Consider the following 19,649-nt stretch of genomic DNA (forward strand, 5'->3'; position numbering starts at 1 on the left):
TAATCACAGGAAGAGCCACTCTCACAACCAGTATGCTGTGGTCTGAACATCGTCATTGTACATGCTTGTGTGTGCATTTCATGTTTCCAATGCCCCACTCTTCTTCAGTGTGGAGAAGTGTTATATGTTCAGAAGCTCTTAGCTCTTACAGTTCTTTCAGGAGGTTCTAGTGTATTGGCTTTGAAACAAGACACCTGGCTCTTCCATGGAAAACAAACTTTTATTCACTTATTGCTTTATCAAAGTAGAGTGTATCTATAAAGAAACCATTATGGTTTTGAAAGCAGTTGCCTTGTCAGCTTCTGTGTTAGTCTTAACCACCAGCCTACTCAAGTTGCATATATGAAGGTGACTTTTCACCACAGGAGCAAAACAAGTCTGAGATTTAAACTGAGACATTTTTCTTCTCTTTGGGCATCAGAAGTATTGCTGTTGCCGTTTTCTTAATCGTATATGTGTGAACTCTCAACTCAGTGCTCTGCACAGGGAAGAGTGGGAGCTGAATGAGTTAATTTTCTTCCTAAATAAAAGCATTATTGCAGGACAGGAAGAAAGTCTTTATCTCTAGAGCTGTGTTTGCTCTGCAGGAGCTCAGGGAGAATTTTTGTTTGGCCCTAATGGTCAGCAGATGAGGCTCAGAGCTTGGGAAACCTGGTTATAAAGACGTTGCTTTTTGCAGTGGCCTTTGGAGATCACTTTCTTAAAAGCGATTATTTTATGCTTTTGGTATAGTTTGTAGTTAGAACACTTTTTTGTACCACTGAGATCCAGTCAGCATTTTGTGATGTTTTCCTTCACAGGGCTATGATGGCTCACTTGTCTGCAACCTGCAACCACAGCCATTTTGCCAGGCTCTTTCAGAAACAGCTTATCCAGGTAAATGGCTTGGGTTTTTTTTAATGAAGATACACATCACAGCTGATTTGATCCTTCCTTGGTCTGAGAAAACAAATGTGTCTTGCAAGTTTCTTTGAGATTTCCCTATTGAAGCTTTTTTTGAAGAGTCAGGTTTTCAGGATGGGAATTTCCCTCCTTTTCCAGGAATATAAATCAGTGATAAATTACTCATTAAGTTTGTGCAAATTCACTCTTCACAGGTATTTACTTTGACCTTCTAATTTTAGGACACTTGTAATTTTTAGAAAACGTAAGGTTGTACTTTGACATATCTCAAATGCAGAGGTTTCCAGTAGTGTTCATTAGCAGTGCAAGTGTACTACCTGCAAAGAGTCTCTGGTTTTTCTGTGTAACACTGCAGCAGTGTCTTTCTGATACAATATTGCTGTTGTAGTTTACAAAGGGGTTTTTTTGGCCAGTTTCAAGCATCATCTGACTACTGTAACTGAAGGAATGAAAAGAAAAAATGCTTCTGATTGGAGTATAAATATTCCCTGTGTTCTCTGTAGATGACTAGCTTGCTGGTGGGTTCCTTTTGGATAACAAAACACATAAAACCCTGCTTTGAGTATTAGCCCACACACATTGCCAGGAAATTGTGAGCTGCTGGGATGGTGAAAGTTCCTCTAGTGTCCAGTCTGAATTTGCATCAATGTCCTGTCTGATGTGCGTGTTCAGGGAGATTGTGGGAAAGAGGTGAGATGGACTTTGCATCAACAGGATTTAATTAGTCCTGTATTTCTTATTTGTATCTGTGCCTTCTTTAATGAAGGCTGCAGGGCTTACTGGTAACTAGGAGTCTTCAATGGTCAGTATGTCTGACTAAAAAGTGATCTGTGGAATCTTGTTTGTATTATAATACTCATGCAGAAAAGAACCTAGACTGAAGATTTGTGTCCAGGGCTGATAATTTAAAGGTTTGGAAGTGTAACAAGATGTCCAGTGCAGGACTGCATAAATGAGGAAGGGGCTGGAACATTTTTCTGTGAGAGGAGGAGCTGAGAGAGCTGGGACTGTTCATCCTGGAGATGAGAAGGCTCCAGGTTATCTTAGCACTGTGTACAAATACCTGATGGAAGGGAGTGAAGAAGAGGAAGTGAGATTCTTCTCAGTAGTGTTCACTGACAAGACATGAGGCAGTGGACACAAATTAAGAAAAAGAAAATTCCATCTGAACACAAGACGACACCTCTTTACTGTGAGGGTGGTCAGACACTGAAACAAGTTGCCCAGAGGGGTTGTGAAGAAGTCCCAGTCTGTGGAGATATTCATAAGCCAATTGGACGTGGTCCTGGACAAGCTGCTGTAGCTGACTGATTGAGCAGAAGGGTTGGATTAGATGATCCAAGAGGTCACTTCCAACCTGTTGAAACTCCAGGAAAGCCTGGTCTGGGAATGCATGGTGCAGTATCATGGTCCTTGGAGACTGGGCTAAAGATCCTACTGAGCTGTTCATGAAGACCATGTGAGTGATAAGGGTGCTCGTCACACATTTGTATGTAGCCTGCTACATGTGCCTGAGTTAGATTTATAGGATTGGAGTTCTGTCTCTCACCATCTCTAGCCTGTTTATGGCCAAAGAAGGTAGCATGTTTTGGCATGAGGAAAAGAGATCTGAATGTGAGCCACCTGAGAAGGCCATGCTTGGATTATTCCTAAAACAAAGTCTTGTGAGAAGGGGAGAATATGTGGTGTGAGAGATGAAGTGAAATGATGCCTTACTACAAATTTTCCCCCTCACTACTGTTTTTGTCTCCTGAAGATGTGTAAAGGTCCTATTGGTGGTGGCGCAAGCTGGGGAGACACTCCAGACCAGGACGTCCTTAATATGCTGGGTTCTGATAATCTGAGCCGTCTGAAGAGGCTGCAGGAAAGATTTGTTGTTCCTCAGAGCATCAGAGGACCTTGTCCACCCCCTTCATTCCCAGGGTGCCAGCAGTTCTTCAGGGACTTCATCCTCAGCGCAGGAAGGTTAGCTGCCTCTGGTTATTGTTTCCTTGGTAAAATGTGTGGGCGAGTGGGGAACACCAAGCATGTCACTCCTGTAGCAGGGAGTTGTCTGGAGATCTTGGAGCGTGGTGTAAGCTAGGCAGAGCATAAATGTTTTCAAGCTGAATAATACCCCATTTAGTGTTCTTGACCAGCGTGCATGGTGACCATGTTAATGACTGGGTTCTGTCTGGAGCACGGTATGTGTTTGCATGTATGTGTGCTACATTAGGTTAGACTAAATGGTAATAATCTTCCTTCTGTGAAACCATAATACCTTGTCACAGGCCATCAGCATTTCCCAGAGCCAAGGTGTGCAGTGCTGTCTAACAAGGGCACCAGACTGGCCGAGTGTTTCTTGTTCGGTAACGCGTGAAGTTAAGGAGGTACAGGATGAAGGCAGGTTCATGGTTTTGTTTAACGTGGTTTTTCACAATCCATAGTATGGAGGAGTTATGATCTGTAGGAGATCAGAATCTTAAGTTCAGTTATTTTACAGGTTCCTGCTGCAACAGATCCATGTTATTATCCTTATACTGGGGCTTGCTAAATAGCATCTGTTCAAAAAAGTACAAAATAAGAGTGGAAAAGAAGGGGATCAGCGAGTGCTAGTCATGTTCCTTTCTTTCTTGTCTGTCAGTCTGTTATGTTGTACGTCCACTAATGCTTGATAAAACTGATGAGACAAGCTTGAAATTTTGCAGTGTGTTAGTTGAGGTTTTACTGTTTTCAGCCCACTCTGACTCATCATCATCTTTTGCTGAAGTTACCAGTTCAATCAGCACCTGATGGACAGCCTGTGCCTGAAGATACTTGAACTGAATCGCCTTACTCTGGTGGAGCATGAGCACAACGATGGGGAAGCAGATATGGATGAACAGGTGAGCTTGTTTTTTGCAGACGCATCTGGCAGGAATTTCCCTGAGTTGTTCCAGTACCCACATAATTGGGTACTGACTTGATTGTGGATTGCCTGGAGCTTCCACCACTGTATTTGCAGGACAAGATTTTCTTCATTTGGTTTTGACATGACTCTGCAACTCAGTTATGGATGTCCGAGTCCCTTGCCATTTACTTGCACGCTTCAGGGTGCTCCAGAGAACTGTATCATAAGAGATGATGCACAATAGTTTGAGAGCCATTTTTTAGGTTGCTAGTACCCTGTGTTAGATCAATGAAATAACCGAGTCTGGTTGTTGCACTCAGTTGCAAATAGCTCCTTGATGCTTTTCCTTGTAGACTGATTTTAGTTAGAATGAATTTGTAGTCATGCCTGTTCATACCTGTTCAGATATTTCTTCACTCCTCTGTACCTATCAAAGGTGTCATATCTTACAGTCTAGTAGCAAAGTAGCAGCCAAAGGCTCATGAAGACTTGCAGAGCAATAGTGGTATAAAGGAGGAAACATGAGATGCTCTCTGCCTTCTCATTGGCTCCGAAGTTCTTCATATGAAGATGCTATTGAGCAGCTGCTTGTTTTAGAAAGCTCTTGAATTAATTTCCTCTTGCCGTAAATGAAACGGTGGAGGTGGAAGCAATTTAAAATGCTTGACAAATAAATATTTTGGAAACTTACCTTTATTAAAAGCAGCGATGAAGCTATGTGGTCCTTTTACATGAAGGGAGTGGAAGTTTAGTGTAGGTGATTGCTTTACCAGCCTAGAGTGGCATTGCCCCAGCTTGCTTTTCTTCGTTTCAGGATGAAAAGAAGCGTTTCACTGTTGTCCTATTAAGCCTACGACTCCTTGCCAAGTTCCTGGGGTTTCTTGTTTTCTTGCCATACCGCACTGTGGAGCAGCCAACTAGAGACTTGCAAGACTCTGCAGTAGCGTTAAGAAACCAAGTAAGAAACCAAACTCTTCTAAGAAATCTAATGCAGCCTTTTGCTTGACAGGAGGGTTTTCTAATCCAAGGAGGGGTTTATGAATAGTTATGCCCTTTCACAGCAAGCAAGTGGTTCCTGGGGTGATGTGTTCTGTGTCCCTGCTGCATATTCTGGGGTTGGGGGCAGAGGAAAGAAGAGTTTGTGTAAGCTAGAAAAGAGGGAGCAGTGCACTGATGGTGAGGTACTCAGTCTTCTATTATTTTTGCTAATATGAGGCTCTCATACCAGAACTCTGACCTAGCTAAGACTTGTATTTGTAGTTTAAAACCCAGCTGCCAGGAATGTTTCTGTTCGTTTTGCACCCATCTCCTAGCAGTGTGTCATACTGAATCTAAGGAGCGGGGCTTAGACCTTGACTCCACTTTTACATAGTCAGGCTTATGGCCTTACTTTTGGAGGTCCCAGTGGGACCTCTGTTTGCTGTCACAGTGTGGTTTTTATCTCAGCTTGTGTGCAAAGAAATGTTTTCATTAGCCAGAAAATCACCTCTTATTTGCACAGAAGGTGAAATGCTAGAAAGAAAAGTCAAGATATAGATAAAGTTTTTTCTTAAATTATTGAAAGGTAACTTCAAGCTGCTGCTTTAACTTCTGTTGTCATTAAGACCCTGCCTGTACTGGATGTGCTGAAGCTTCTGAGACAATCTATTCAGGATCGACGCTCTATCCTCACTATTCCTTGGGTTGTGGAGTACCTTTCCCTTGTGGATCATATTGCTCCTTTCCTTGATTACTACAGGAAAGTATTTTGTCTCTTGCTGCAGGTATACAGGTAAGAGCCTGGGAAAGGATATTTATTAAGAACTTTCCTGTGAAGGTTTGCTTGCTTACTTGAGGTGCCTGGTGTTTGAGAATGCATGCTAGCCCTAGTTTGAAATTCTCATAAAAGTACTTTTTGTGTGTGTGTGCAAATCATGAGTACTACTTATCTGACATAAAGCTGCAAAGGGAGCACATCCTAAACTCAGAGATTAATATTTGATTTAAATATGCACTTTTTCATTAACTAAACAGAATTCTTTAAATCCCCACTCACTCATTCTTCGTACGCAACTGTGAATTTGAAACCTTGAATTTGAACCTTAAACCTACAAAATCTCCCATACATAAATAATGCTCTAGTTTTCATTCCTTGATACATGAGGAAAATTTTAAGCACATTCTAGAGTTACTTGACACTGGCTTTTCCAGTGTAAATTTAAACCAGCATGTTATTCAGATTCATATGAACAAAAAAGTAGAGCTTGCTCACCACTTTTTAGGCAGACAAGTAATGAACATACACTTGGTGACAAATAGTGTAGTTACAAAGTGTGTTGGTTGTTTGCTTGTTTGGTTTTTGTTTTTGTCCTTAATGAAAATTGAGCTACTGAAATCTAACATTCTCTCTTGCTGCTTTTGCTGCATGGCAGGTTAATGGTCCTTTCTGAAGATAAGGAGATGAGTTTCCTGAACAAGCTGCTGATCCTTGCAGTTCTGGGTTGGCTTTTTCAGGTAGTCTCATGTGTTGCCCACAGCTCTTCCCTGAAGAAAAAGCAGGGCACAGAACTCAATAGAAAATAGTATTGAAATGAGTTAAAACACTGCAAAACAGTAGTAGTTGTGCTGGTTTGGTTTGGTTTTTTTACACTAGTGTGGGGTTTAAAGAATCTCTAATGGAGAATTAGTTTCCTTTTGTGGAGTTGTGTGAAGCAACATGGGTTTTTTTCCTATAGAAACTCTAGTTGCTTCTGAAACACGTTCTGTACATCTAAATCTGCATCCTTGTAAGCAAATTGACCATTGATTTCTGTTAAAACTGGAAGCTCTTGTCACAGTGATGGAGTGCTAGCTGGCATCCTTGAATCATTGGGGAATTTTTTGTCTGATAAAGGGATGATGCGTGATGAATTAAAATCTTTGTGCCACCAGTTGGAAGCAAGGTAGCTGCTTAGCAGGAACCCATTGGGAATGTGAAAGATGCTGTATAGGGAGAGTAAGAAAGATGGCTTATGTTGTTGTGACCAAACTAAATGGAAAGGTTCTCCTTAGGGCAGAGGGGATCCTTAGTGCTAGGTTTGTTTTTGTGGGTGGCAGGTTGGTGATATTTTACTGTTCTCTTTATCAGAAATGGTCTGTTACTGACTGCTCTTTGGGTTTTAAGTGCTGAGGTTTCTCTTTCAGGTTCCATCAGTCCCTGAAGAGTTGTTTTTTACCGCTGATGTCAGGCAGGAGGGATTGGTGATGGAGACTGTGACATCTGCTCAGGCATTGGTGAGTTGGTGCAGTAGCATGTCCTCTGAATCTGTGGATGAAAGATTTTTATCAGGAATTTGGCTTCAATGCAGCTGCATTAAGCATGTGCAGGCCAATAGATGTGATGAGCTAGTTTGTCTAAGTGCTTCAATGTTGTCTAAGTGCATTGTAACCTGGATTGTGAACTGTGTGTGTTGCTGCTCTGGGGCTTTTGTCAGGCAGGAGCCATCTCACCTGCTGCTGTGGCTTGCAGAGTAGGTGCCAAGTTATGCTGGATGATCAGATGTTATGTTCCTACACACTGATCACTGCAGTAGAAGGTGAGCTGGTAGGACTGTAGCTCTCCCCAGGAATAAGTAATAGTGATGGTGAGCTCAACAGAAGTAGTACAATGGGACTGTAAAAGCAAGGTTGCTGTCTTTGGAGTCACTTGTTTTCCAGTTTCATGACAAAGGGTAATTGAACTGAAAATAGTATGAGCAAGCAGAAAAGGAAGTGAGATTATGGCATGTATGTTGTTCCAGATAACTCCCAAACATGGGAGAAAATACATAGTATTCCTTGAAAAATGAGCAATATAAGGATAAATGTGTATCTTGTTCTTGTTTGCACTTTCTCTTCGGTGGCAGAGATGACATGCAGAAATCAACTGATTTTTCTTGCCAAATGAGTGCCATACGTATTGCCTGTGTGAATGGGATCTGAAGTTGCTTTTCTTCCCATGCCTGTGGCTGCACTGTGTAATGCTGGGGTGACATTACTTCACAGTGAGGTGTTTCAGTGAGTCTGGGTGAAGGCACCTGTGGAGGTGTAATGCACATCCTCCTCCAGGGATAGGTTTCTCTTTTATGAGTTACAGCTGTGGCAATAGTCCTAGTTCCCTTTCAGCTGGGCTTTGACAGTGATTAGAAGGAAAGGTAGAGCTACATTAAATAAATGTAGAGCAGCTCCACCGTGTTTTACAGGGCTGGACTGAACACTTGGGCTGCAAAGTCTGTAATTTTACTGTGGATTTGGAATCCAGGAAAACAAAAACTGGAAAGGCAGCTCTGAAACCTGCCTATGACCACATGGGATTTCTGACTTGCTGAAGACTCTTTCTTTCCTGCTGTGTCCTTTCAGCATTTTCTTCCTTTTCTCACCAGGACTCTGTACCCTTGGTGGATCAGCAGTTACTTTATACCTGTTGTCCCTATCTTGGTGAGTATTTTACTTATATGTGTTATATAAATAAAGCATATTAGTATTTATTTTTTATTTATTTATATTTGTCCTTTGGAACTGTGAGCCCTTGGATCATCTTTCTTACCCCTACTCCTAACTTCAGGTCTCAGTTGCCTGTAAGTCAACCTTGATAAACAGCTGTATTGCAGAAGCTCCTGCAGCTATGAATAGTATGTGATGAAGCTGGGGGAGGGAGGCTACACAGGATAGTTGTTCTACAGAGCTTGAATACAGAGCAAGAGAGGAACTCATCCTTCACAGGCTGCAAGGAAGCATTATAAGGAATAAGTGTACAACTTTTCCATGCTGCGTACAGGGAGAGGTGGTTTTATTGTGAGGAATGCCTTCATCCTTGAGCATATTTCTGCTGCCAGGAAGAGGGGAAGAATCCTTTTGTGCCCTGGTGCTTTATCAGGTGGTTGTTTGAGATACCTTTTTCCTGGGATCTCACTGCCATTGGTGAAAGCCCTCTCTGTATACAGCAGAGTCCCATATGGTGGGATGGTGCTCTGCTTCTTGGGGCTTCGCTGCTAGGAAAACTATGTTAAACTTGCATCATGAAAGTGTCTAGGGGTTGAAAGTATCTTCAAGCTTTTCTTCTGACCTTGTTGGAGTTTTGTGTGACTCTGCTTGTCTTCTTGTCCTTGTAGACTTCACAGTTCTCTCTTACTATGCTGAAAAGGGATGCACAGACATGACTGCTCCTTGAGCCTTCTGAACAAGTCCTATGTGCCAGGGAGCTTTTTGGAAGCCTCCTCTTAGGACCCTTGCTATTCTTCCAGTTAAATGGGTGGCATGCCCCTCTGCTTTTCTGAAACTTCAGCTTTCACACAAGCTGAGAGAATCTGCTCTGGAAGCAGGATTGACAATGTGAAAGTGTCTCTCTTGACTTTTGGTTTGTTCCCTTGCTTATGGGGACAATGACTGCTTTTGTATGTTTTTCTGCACAGGTGAGCTGCGGAAACTACTCGCCTCTTTTGTGGCAGGTAGTGGAGCAAAAAATGGTGGCTTTATAAGGAAAATCACGCCCACAGCTGCAGAGTCCTTGGCACCCAAGGCTTCTGTCACCCAGCGGAAACTACAGGTAATGAAATTAGGGAGTCACAAGGGGAAGCAGGCAGGAGAAATTGCTTGTATGAGGGTAGGATACACAGTGCTATCCTAATGGCAAGGAAAGAGAATGGGCCTACGCAGCAGGGAGCATTGTGTTTAACAGTCAGGTATCCTTACCCCTCATTCTGTTGTACTCATGTGGCTGGGATACCGTGTGGGTGTTGAAATCCAGGTAACTTCAGTAAACATTCTTGCAATTGGAACAGCTAGCCTATTTCTCTGTCTGCCTCTTCTGTAACATAAAATGTCAGTATGTTTCTCATGGTTAGATTGTAGCCATGCTTTCCACCGAAAGAAGGAACTGTGTAGGAGCCTACCTATTACCAGCCTACAATTAAAAGAGAGGCTCCTTTCTTTCCAAAATCAACCCCTTTGTGGTGACTCACTACTAGCAGGTGCTGTTAGAACTCTCCCATTCTTTCCTTTACTGGACATTTGCTCTTGTAGCTTCATAAACCCTGATAATGAGCTTTTGGTTAAATGGTTAGAAGGAAACAGGGAGCAAGTATTTTACAGGGGTGTTGAATACTATAGTAGCAGAAAGTTCTAGTGTAGGCAAATGGCATGCCTCTTAGCCCAATTCCAGATGGTAGTCCTGTCCATTCCTGTGTTAAGGAGAGGACAGTCTGGGTGGAGTGCTCTAATCAATTGTAGTGCTTTTGTCTTGAACAGGTAGAGTTGGAACAGGCCTTCTTCCACAACCAGCCTCCCTCCCTACGGAGAACAGTTGAATTTGTGGCAGAAAGGGTGGGATCCAACTGTGTTAAGCACATCAAGTAAGTGCTGGGGGGCTGTTCTGTGGCTTAAGAAGTAACTTTACACTGAGGCAAAGAGTTGATCCTTTAACATTATGTGTAAGAGGGGAAAAAAGACCTTCCTCGGAGTGTCTTGTATAGCAGGACACCAAGGCTATATACAGGCTATGACAGAGGGGTCCAGCAATATCTGTTTGCTATCACAGAGTGGAATTTGTGAAGGAATGCAGAGAGGAAGGTTATGTGACTCTGGGACAGTTGGAATGTGAACATAGTGCAGCATTTTGAGACGTGGTAACCCTTTCAGAAAGTCCTTTCTAATGATAGGAAAATCTCAGGTCAGAAGGGACCTTTGGAGGTCATTTGATCCAAACTCCTGCTCAAAGCAGGGTTAGCTTTCAAGTTAAATCAGATTGCTTAGTACTGTTTCCAACTGAATTGTAAAAGTCTCTAAGGATGGGGATTCAGTAGCCTCTTAGTACCATGTTCCAAAGCTTAATTTTTCTCAGACTTCATGAAAAACGTTTCCTTATGTCCTACCAGAATTTTGCTTGTTCCAGCTTGTGCATGTTGCCTGTCAACCTTAAGTTGTGTGCTTCCTGGAAGAAGTTTTGTCATCTTTATAACTGTAACTAATTTAGCTAGTCTATTGGGAACCCTGGTCCTTTTCTGCAGAGCCGCTCCCTAACCAGTAGAGCTCAGGCTGCACAGATGAGCAGTCAGCACCCCGTTGTCAGCCCAGTTCTCCACCTTGGCAGAGTCCTGAACGACAGCCCTGCCCTCCAGCATGTCCCTCATGAGCTTGCTGAGAGCCTGCCCTCTCCCGTTGTCCAACTTGTTGAAGACTTTAAATGGTACGGACATGGGACGGTACCAAACACAGTGTGATTAATTCTTCTTTCAGCAGTGTGTTTTATTGCATTTAGGATGAGTATCCTCTGAAGTCGGGGAGGACGGCTGGTTACAGTTAGTGTGCTCTGTTTCTTGTATTGATTTCAGTCTGATTGCTCTTTGGGTTTTTTTACAGGGCAACACTGGTAGCAGAGTTGGTTCAAAGGGCTGAAGTCATGTTGCAGGATAAAGTGAAAGAGGAAGGTGCTAATCATGACAAGCTGCTTGAAGAGGTGTGCACTCATCTGTATGAGGAGGGGGCCCAGGCACTCATCAAAGGCAGAGAGTAAGGAGGAAAAGTTATTTAAACTTGTGCCTTCCGTTCTTTTCTTATTGTGGAATCTATAAGCCTAATCCAGCTTGGCCTGTTGTGCTGAAGTTCTGGTAATTATAAACCCTGACCTCTGCTCTTCTTAGGGTGACTGACTCCAGCCAGTTAGCGCCGTATTTATAGGAAAGAGTAAAAGTGCTGTGTGTCCCTCTGCATCCAGCTTCAAATGGACATCCACTGCAGCTATTGTATTTCCCCCTCTTTGGAAAATTGAGTATTGCAGCTTGGTGGCTTCTAATTGCTTTTTCCTCATCTGGTTCTCTTGGTCTGAATTTCACTGCAGTCTTCCAGCTAGTTTTGACTGCAAGAGAGCATGTGGAAGTTGCTGTGGTAATGAACCTCTGAGTGTTGTCCAAGAACTTTGACTAATCCTGTGGCACGTTTTCTTTCTTTCCTTCCAGATTCTGCAAAAAGAAAGGTCCTGAGGCAGTAAGGGTGTTATTGCCAGAAGAGACATCTGGAGCAGTATGTATCTTCACTAAAACATATAAAGACCTTGACTTTAAGTCTGGACTGTTAGCACTTTTTCCATTGCTGCTTCGCTTCATAGCACTTATCCCTTCACTTCAGTTATCCCTTCATAGCTTAATAGAGGACTGATAGCTAAGTAGAGTCGCCTCTGTCAGGCTTCCTTGGATATTCTGGTTAAAGTGATACTCTAGCCAATAGCTAACTGTTGAGACTAGAACGGTATATAAATTGCATTCTTCTTGCAAGGATAAAGTTTTTGTTTTAGCATCAGCTTCCCAAGAGTTGATGAGGTTTGTATGGGGCTGATGAGGTTTGTATGGGGCTGATGAGGTTTGGGAAATGAAAATGGGTCAGTCCTGTAGCTCAGAATAGCAGTTCCCACAGAGGTGGTGGTGCTCTGTTTAAATGTTGCATGCCAAAATTAAGCTTTTTCCCTCTAGACTTCCTTCTGTTTTCCCATTGACTCTAGTGCTGTGGCTGGTAGTAAATCTCCTATCACTTGTTATCTTTCCTGTAAAGGTTTTAAGTAGTGCAGAAGACATTGCAGTGGAACTGGCTACTGAGAAAGCCTGTGGGTGGCTTTCTGCCAACATTGCAGGTGAGTCTCCATGCTCTGAACCGGGGCTTCTAACCTGTGTGTTGTCCTCTTTTTCTGAGATCAAGGGGTAGAGTTTATTCCAGTGTTAGAAAGTACTTGGTCCTGCTCATTTTTCTTTTAGTGGGAAGCATGCAGTTTCTCTGTCCCTCCTTGTTTAGGAATAAGAGGAATGATTTCTAGCTCGCAGAACCTTCTTCAGGGGTATTTCAGGCTTGGCCTATGTAAGTGATTTTTAGTTACGGAGCCTCGTAGGATGGTGAGAATGGATGTTGTGGAAAGCTGCTTCTGAAAATGTCATCTCGGCTGAAGTTGTCTTAGCACTTCAAACGTATGATACAGACATCTGCTCTCTCAAGCCACCTTATGGTCCACATGTACAGAGTGCTTCTAAAACCTTCTGTAAAACAAACACCTCTTGAACTGGGTGTGTTTTCAGCAGGCTGAAGACAACTGTAGTCCTTCTACTCTGTAATAGTGCTCTGGCAACTCTTCAGAGTCTCTGAAAACCCATTGCTTCAGGAGGTTGTGCCAAGAATCTGGGGAGGAGTATCCAGCACCATTTGCAGCAGCAGGAGTTTAGTGTTTTGGATGCTGGTCAAAACATATCTTGGTAGAAAACATATGGCTTTCATGGGCACAGTGATTGAACTGGTGTGATCATGCTGATTCAGTTTTCTGCTTTGGCATTGCTTCCTGGCCTGGCTACTGTGTTCATTAAACCCACGGAAATATTTTGATGAACAGCGAGATGAGTTGCCAATGGTACCTGGTGGTAATGGGAGGCTGCCTTTTAGAGCTGTGAGTTACCACACACTACACCTGTGCCTCTGCCCATTGAACATAATGGGAGCTCAGAGTGAGAAGGCTTTAAAGGTGTAAACTGTCCTTTCTTCACTCGCCATGACTGTCAGCGAGAGGCTTGTGAGGGTAGTGTTTGCAAACAGTTGTCTGCCTTGCTGGAAGGAAAAGCTGAAGTAGACAGAGTTTGTTCCCTGTTCTTTGTAGCACTCATCAAGAGAGAAGTGAAGGCAACCTTCAACAGAATGCTGAAAGTCCCAGGACTTCCCTTGCCCAGCGAGGATGCTCTGGAGTTAAGAAGGGACTGCCCTCCAGGCTGTCAGCACTCTGCTCCATTTCCCTCCCAAATCATTAACGAGATTAAGGTACGTAGTGTTTGCTTCTGGGCTTGCACCTACTCCCTTTTTATTTTTCACCTTGGTGTGTTTGAGGGTTTTTTGTGTGCATGTTGTTTGTTTGGGGTAGGTTTTTTGATACTTTTGTTTAAAAGGGACGTTCTGGTTCTGAGAAACTGGCTGGGAGGAGTGTTTAGGAAGCGTGATGGAAAGGGCTCGTGGGTTTTTTTTTCACCCCCCTGCTCACTGTCTGTGTAGATCAGAGTTCTCTGGTCAGGAGTACCATCTCAGATACAGGATTTCTGGTAGCATGACAGTGTCCTTTTTGATATGAGTAGTGTAAAAACCACAGTGTGGTGAATGCTACGTGCACTGTATGCTAAAGAGTCAGCATATCAAAATAGCTACCTTTTTGTAGACCTGCTCTTTTTATGGAGATCGCCCTGGTCTCATTTAAGAGTATTTCCTGTTGATCCTTTCAGTTCTGTACACTGTCCCATCTTAAACATCAGGAATTCTAGAAGTGTCAGATGAATCTGAAGGATTTTTGCCGGTCTGCCTCAACACATTCATTCAGCTGTAACTGAGGACAGTCAAACGTTTTTCTATTCAGGCTGATTCAAATCACATTTTGGTGTTTTCTCCCAGGCTTTTAAAAAGTCACTGTTCTTGTAGATACCATGCAATTATATCACCTGTGTGAGTTAAAGAGGAAAAGATGAATTCTAAAAAGTAACATTTTTACCATTATATATTCTGCCTATTTTTTTTGCTGCTGCTTGTCTGTTTGAGCAGTACTACTGAATCTCACCATCATCGTATTCCCAACAATTGTACAAGATTAATCCTTAAAATTAAATGTACGTGTCCTTTAATGCCTTCTTGCTTGAAATAAAATAAAAAGAGGAGGGTAAGGTATGTGAGGAAACTAGGGCCTATTTCTGTGAACTGTTGCTTTTTGCAGATATTTTTGGATGGTACCTTGAGATATGGCTGTTAGAATATTTTGTACTCTGATTTCTGTCCTGGGTGTCTGATATTGGGTGCTAAGTGGCTGGTGCTGGAAAGTGCTGCCACATGTAAACGTGTTTTCATGCCATAAACCTATTAGTGTTCTTCATACCCATCTTTTATTGACACTGAAGCTACCTTGGCAGCGTAAGAGGACTCTGGATTTCTGTAGCACTTCTACCCTGAAAATGCTTGCTGTGCTATCGGATGATTTCTCCAGAGCTTTCAGAGCTACTTACTTTTAAGGATAAACTTGTTGCCCTCACTGACTTTGACTTCATAATATAATAGTGAGAACTTCATGGTGTAATAGTGAGAACTGTGGTAGAAAATCAGACCTAGGTAAGCCTGTGAAAAATTCAGTTTTAATCTGTCTTATGAAATTTTTTTTTTAATGGGGACTTGAGGACTATCTATGGACTGCTCTGTCACAGGCCCAGAGATCTGCTGGTGGAAGTGCAGGATACCAATAGGTGAATTACTGCTGTCTTTTTCCTCAAGGACGTGCTCTGTGTTGCTGTGGGCCCGCGGGATGAGGGTGAAGTGATTGACTGCATCTGGCTGGAGTGCTTGCTGGGAAGATTGAGTCAGACACTTCGATGCAGAAAGGTAGAAGTAAAAATGCAACCAAAAAAAAAACCCCTTGGGCCACTTTGAGCTGCCTTCATAACCTGTGAACTTGTTAGCTGGCCTTGGCTCACAGTTGAGTTCAGTTGAATGTTTTTTGTCTGAGCTCAAATGTGACAAAGGCAAAGTTGCACTGCATTTTCTTATCCCGTGTAGATCTGCTTGTTACTGGAAGTTATTGTTTGTGGATCCCCTTTGCATATATGACCTTTTCTTGTCTTTCAGTCTTTAATGGTCTCCTGATGACAGCTCTGTGCTTCTTGCTGTAAATTGCCTGTTTTCCTCTGATATTTTTATCTGTTGTGAAGCCCTGTTTTGTCCAGTCTGCAGTATGGGGACAAAGATACAATTTTTGTGTGTGTGTTTTCCAGTTCATGTGTCCCACATCAGAACAGCAGCTGGCAAAGTGCACGGTTGAGTTGGCTTCTTTGCTGGGTAAGTCAGTCATGATAAGCTATTTTAGACTGAAATCTGTTATTACAGTTTTCTTAAATCTGTGGAGCCAGACACTTCAGTGTTTAGAGCTCACGGATGTTTGATTCTCTTTGGTGTCATTGAGTCTGCAGACTTTTTTCTGTCAATTTGGGTAGTTGCTCTTATTCCCTTCCACCTTCTGCAAAACAGCATTATGCTGTGACCAACCATTCTTCGGATGCAGTGTTCTCATTCACAGCTCCGTTTGATACCTTCATTTAAGTATGTGATATGTTTTCCATTAGTTCTGCCTCTGAAAAGTTGCTGCTGAGTTTGTTTTCCCCAAAAGTAAGGGTCTGTTCCCTTAAATTATATTTTGAAGAGTCTCTTTGGAGTGAATGGAAGTAACTTGTGTCCTTGTATTGTGACTCCTGTGAGTGTTTACAGGTTTCATTCCTCTAGCTTGACTGTGTTACATACAGTGTTTTCTCAGCAGGAGCTAGTGATCTGGATGCACATGTTTTCTCCCTGGGCAACTTTCAAACTTTCTGGGTTTAGAGCCTTCTTAAGAAGTTTTATACATGGTTCATTCTTTCAGAAAGCGGTTCACATCTGAGTATTGTAAAACTTCATTCTGAGGCAGCAATGTAAACCTCCCCCATTCAGTTCGACTGTACCAAGGAAGATCTGCTGTCTTCCCTCTGTGTGTGTTTTAACTGCAGTTAAACACGATTCAGCTTTCCTTTTAGTTGTATGAAGTTAAGCAACTCTGCCTAGAGCCAAAATTATGAACAACCATTTAATCTGTTTTATTGTGTGACTCTCCTCTCCTTTGAAGTAGCACCTGGGTCCTCTTTTATCAAACATACGGCTGACTTTTATTTAGTCAGTCATCTTTCCAGACCTGGGGCTATATGCTGACCAAATGATATTCTTTATCAGAGCAGTGTAAATCTCTTCTAGTGTAATACTTGTATAGTTTCAAAGCTCATAATTTCTCATGTTTCTAAACTCCATCCTCTCGAGTTTGCTGGTTTATGCTCACTAAGTATTTTTACTCTGACTGTTTAGCTGTGCAAAAATGTGCTGTTGGACCAAGTTGATGACTACAGAAGGAAAATAATGCAACTATAGAAGCACCTTTCTCCCTTTTCTTACAGTTTCAGATCGTGTTCCTCTGAGTTTTGGGATCAAGTCTCCAGAGAAGAGCTCAGAAAGGCTGCGGGTAAAGAATAATCCCACTTACAGCCTTCTAAAACTGCTGCTTGCTGTCTGGAAGGAGGACTTTGGGACAGCTGTTCCTGTGCAGCTGATGTTCAGCAAGAAGAACATGGGTTACCTTGCAGAAGCGAAGCAGCGAGAGGTAAAGCTTATTCCAGTCTCTGAGCTGCCAGTGACCCACTCTGGTCTGATACACTCATGTGAGAACTCTGCCTGATCGCATGTGTGAATGAGGCCAGCAGGATTTTCTCTGCTGTTGGCTGGCACTGTTTCTGTAGGGGCAGAGAAAGGACTGCACACCTGGCTGGGGGGCTGTCAGGAAGGCGCAGTTTGATTTAGGAACAAATGGCAAAATAGCCCTGTTGGCCTGGGAGATTATGAAGACTGAACAGAAGTGACTTTGTAGTCGGTTGCATTTGTGTGTCTTTATCAGCTTTCAATTTTTGCATGCATGTTGGTGTTACAAGATCCCCTACTATGAAGCTGGAAATTGCCATATTTAGTTGCAGACTAAAACCAGCTTATTTTGGAAAGGAAGAAAGGAATCTTTCAAGTTGTTCTTCAACACGCAGGAATTAAATACTTGGTGTGTTTGGAAACTGAGAATTAGAAACTTTGAGATTTTATGGTAGGATACAATGTATGAACCAAAGGAATTTTGTTCACTCTTTTTGGATGCTTGTGGTGTCCTTCACTGCCACACCCAGATAAATAATATGCTTTCTCCTTTGCTCCTTTTCTCCACACTGTGAGCCAAGAAGAAAATGATGAGTTCTATAGGGATAAAGAGACAAACACAAAATTCATTTCTTCTTGAGCTGTTGATATTTTTTTTCTCTTCTGCAGTGGGATTTGTTCCTTTTCATGCTTCGTGGTCTTGTAGAACGTGAACTAATGAGAACTAGTGAAATAGAAAGTTGCTTGCATATCCTTGAAGAGTTCCCTTGGCCCTCAGTAAGTAATTAGATGTGTGTGAACAGTAAGTGAAATTAAAAGTGAAGTTATATAGGCAGTCAATCCTTGTTGCTCTGTTTCGTGTAGATGAAGCCCATAACCTTCCCAGTCTAAAGTTCTTGCTTAATGCAGCAGAAGGATTGATTTCCTACAAGCTTGTTACTATTACTGTTTGGCTATACTTGCATGAATCCCAGCACTTACCATGCAATGGAAACATTTCCAATAAAATTATAAGCCAGATTGGAGAGCAGCTGGCTCAGTTACCAGCACTCAGTTCTAGCCTGAATGTGCTTGCCATGCTCCAGCTGAGAAGGATGTGTTGGGAAGGGTCTTAACTGTCCATTTAAACCTCTGCCTCCCATGACCAGGATGTGAGAGGAGTCAGCCTGTTCTAGCCAAACAGTAGGAAACTGCCCAGCTCTCTTGCTAAAAATGGATAGTACTTCAAGGCTGATGAGCACTTGCATATTGGAGATGGTTGACCATTTAAACTGTGGCAGTGATCTTCCCCATGAAGGGTATGGGGATTAGAGGGGAGACTGAACGTGTCACCTACAGGGATTCATCTTTAAAATCAGTGCTGTAGCTTGTCTGGGTTTCTGTACTGGAAAACCATCAACAACGTGTTTAACCTTGCTTCTCTAGAAAAATAAAGTGAGCTTCTTTGTTTGTTAATAAGGGTTCTCTTGTTTGGATCTCTTTGCTACAGGATTTCTTAAAAGAACTGAAAATGCTGTCCAGAGTATTTATATCAGAACATCATATAGAAGAGCCCAGGACTAACCCTCGTGAGCTGACCAGACAATCTCTAGGTACCGTGACAGCACAGAGTTAGTGGAGGTGGACTCTGTGGACAAAAAGTAGGAACGAAGATGGAATTCTCAGTATTTCTGAATGCACTTTAACCTTGTAAAGTGCTTCTCTAGGAAAATAAAGTGAGCCTCTTTGTTGATGTTTGTTAATAAGGGTTCTCTTGTTTGGATCTCTTTGTTACAGGATTTCTTAAAAGAACTGAAAATGCTGTCCAGAGTATTTATATCAGAACATCATATAGAAGAGCCCAGGACTAACCCTCGTGAGCTGACCAGACAATCTCTAGGTACCGTGACAGCACAGAGTTAGTGGAGGTGGACTCTGTGGACAAAAAGTAGGAACGAAGATGGAATTCTCAGTATTTCTGAATGCACTGTGAGCTGTTTGCTGGGAGCACACTGCAGATAAGCCGTCACTTGTGCAAAACCTGCTTTCTGTTCACAGACACTTTGCTGTGGTGACTGTGCTGAAGGATTTACGTCAGCAAACGGATCTCCAAGTCAGAAGTCCTTTAAGCACCTTGATTGTGGCTCAGAGCAGACGTTTTTTCGACTCATAGACACTTTTTGTATTGGCACAGCAACAGGCTGTGACCAAACACAGGAAGCAATTCCAGTGGACAAGTTACTTCGTGATCAGGCAGGTGGTGTCCTGGTGGCTGCCTCTCCTCTTAACTTAACGTGGTCTCTCATGCTGTCTTCTAACTCAGACTGTACTGCCAGGGGAGGGAAAAGGTGAACCTGTATGACATGGACATGAGCCTATATTTATTTCTCATTGTAAGCTCAATTTTGAAGATTTGATTTTAAGACTAATTTTAAAAAAGTCAAACCACATTAAATATATACACCAGAACATTGATGGCATTATTCTTAAACAATGTAGATAATGAAGTGTTTTTCCATCTCATATTGGAAACAGAGCTTGTTATTTCCCAGGGTTTTTAATGGAAATAAGAGAGAAAATATCTGTTTATATTTTTACTGAAGGCAGATAACAGTATTTTTTAAGACACTTTTATAGTCTGTGAACATAAATGGCTGGTTTTTATAATCCTTCTTGCCTTGAGTTTGGATTTCCTCAG

The 19,649-nt window shown here is 42.4% G+C and overlaps 1 protein-coding gene across 1 annotated transcript in view; it reads left to right on the top strand.

Annotated features, from left to right (window-relative positions):
• Nucleotides 1-18,822, top strand: part of CDAN1 (codanin 1) — a gene marked incomplete at its 5' end in the record, with an annotated part of 27,663 nt that extends 8,841 nt beyond the window's left edge. Inside the window, 20 exons of the mRNA XM_010183102.1 lie at nt 801-876; nt 2,660-2,868; nt 3,653-3,767; nt 4,587-4,730; nt 5,377-5,543; nt 6,184-6,265; nt 6,935-7,024; nt 8,152-8,206; nt 9,181-9,314; nt 10,016-10,119; nt 11,126-11,275; nt 11,722-11,785; nt 12,311-12,389; nt 13,395-13,552; nt 15,035-15,142; nt 15,532-15,595; nt 16,735-16,937; nt 17,642-17,749; nt 18,462-18,564; nt 18,749-18,822. Of these exons, the coding sequence (XP_010181404.1) occupies nt 801-876; nt 2,660-2,868; nt 3,653-3,767; nt 4,587-4,730; nt 5,377-5,543; nt 6,184-6,265; nt 6,935-7,024; nt 8,152-8,206; nt 9,181-9,314; nt 10,016-10,119; nt 11,126-11,275; nt 11,722-11,785; nt 12,311-12,389; nt 13,395-13,552; nt 15,035-15,142; nt 15,532-15,595; nt 16,735-16,937; nt 17,642-17,749; nt 18,462-18,564; nt 18,749-18,822 (2,287 nt within the window). The remainder of the gene's footprint in view (nt 1-800; nt 877-2,659; nt 2,869-3,652; nt 3,768-4,586; nt 4,731-5,376; nt 5,544-6,183; nt 6,266-6,934; nt 7,025-8,151; nt 8,207-9,180; nt 9,315-10,015; nt 10,120-11,125; nt 11,276-11,721; nt 11,786-12,310; nt 12,390-13,394; nt 13,553-15,034; nt 15,143-15,531; nt 15,596-16,734; nt 16,938-17,641; nt 17,750-18,461; nt 18,565-18,748) is intronic.
• Nucleotides 18,823-19,649: the final 827 nt, after the last annotated feature.

Source organism: Mesitornis unicolor, unplaced genomic scaffold (genome assembly GCF_000695765.1).
Source record: "Mesitornis unicolor isolate BGI_N332 unplaced genomic scaffold, ASM69576v1 scaffold1054, whole genome shotgun sequence".
Classification (NCBI taxonomy): domain Eukaryota; kingdom Metazoa; phylum Chordata; class Aves; order Mesitornithiformes; family Mesitornithidae; genus Mesitornis; species Mesitornis unicolor.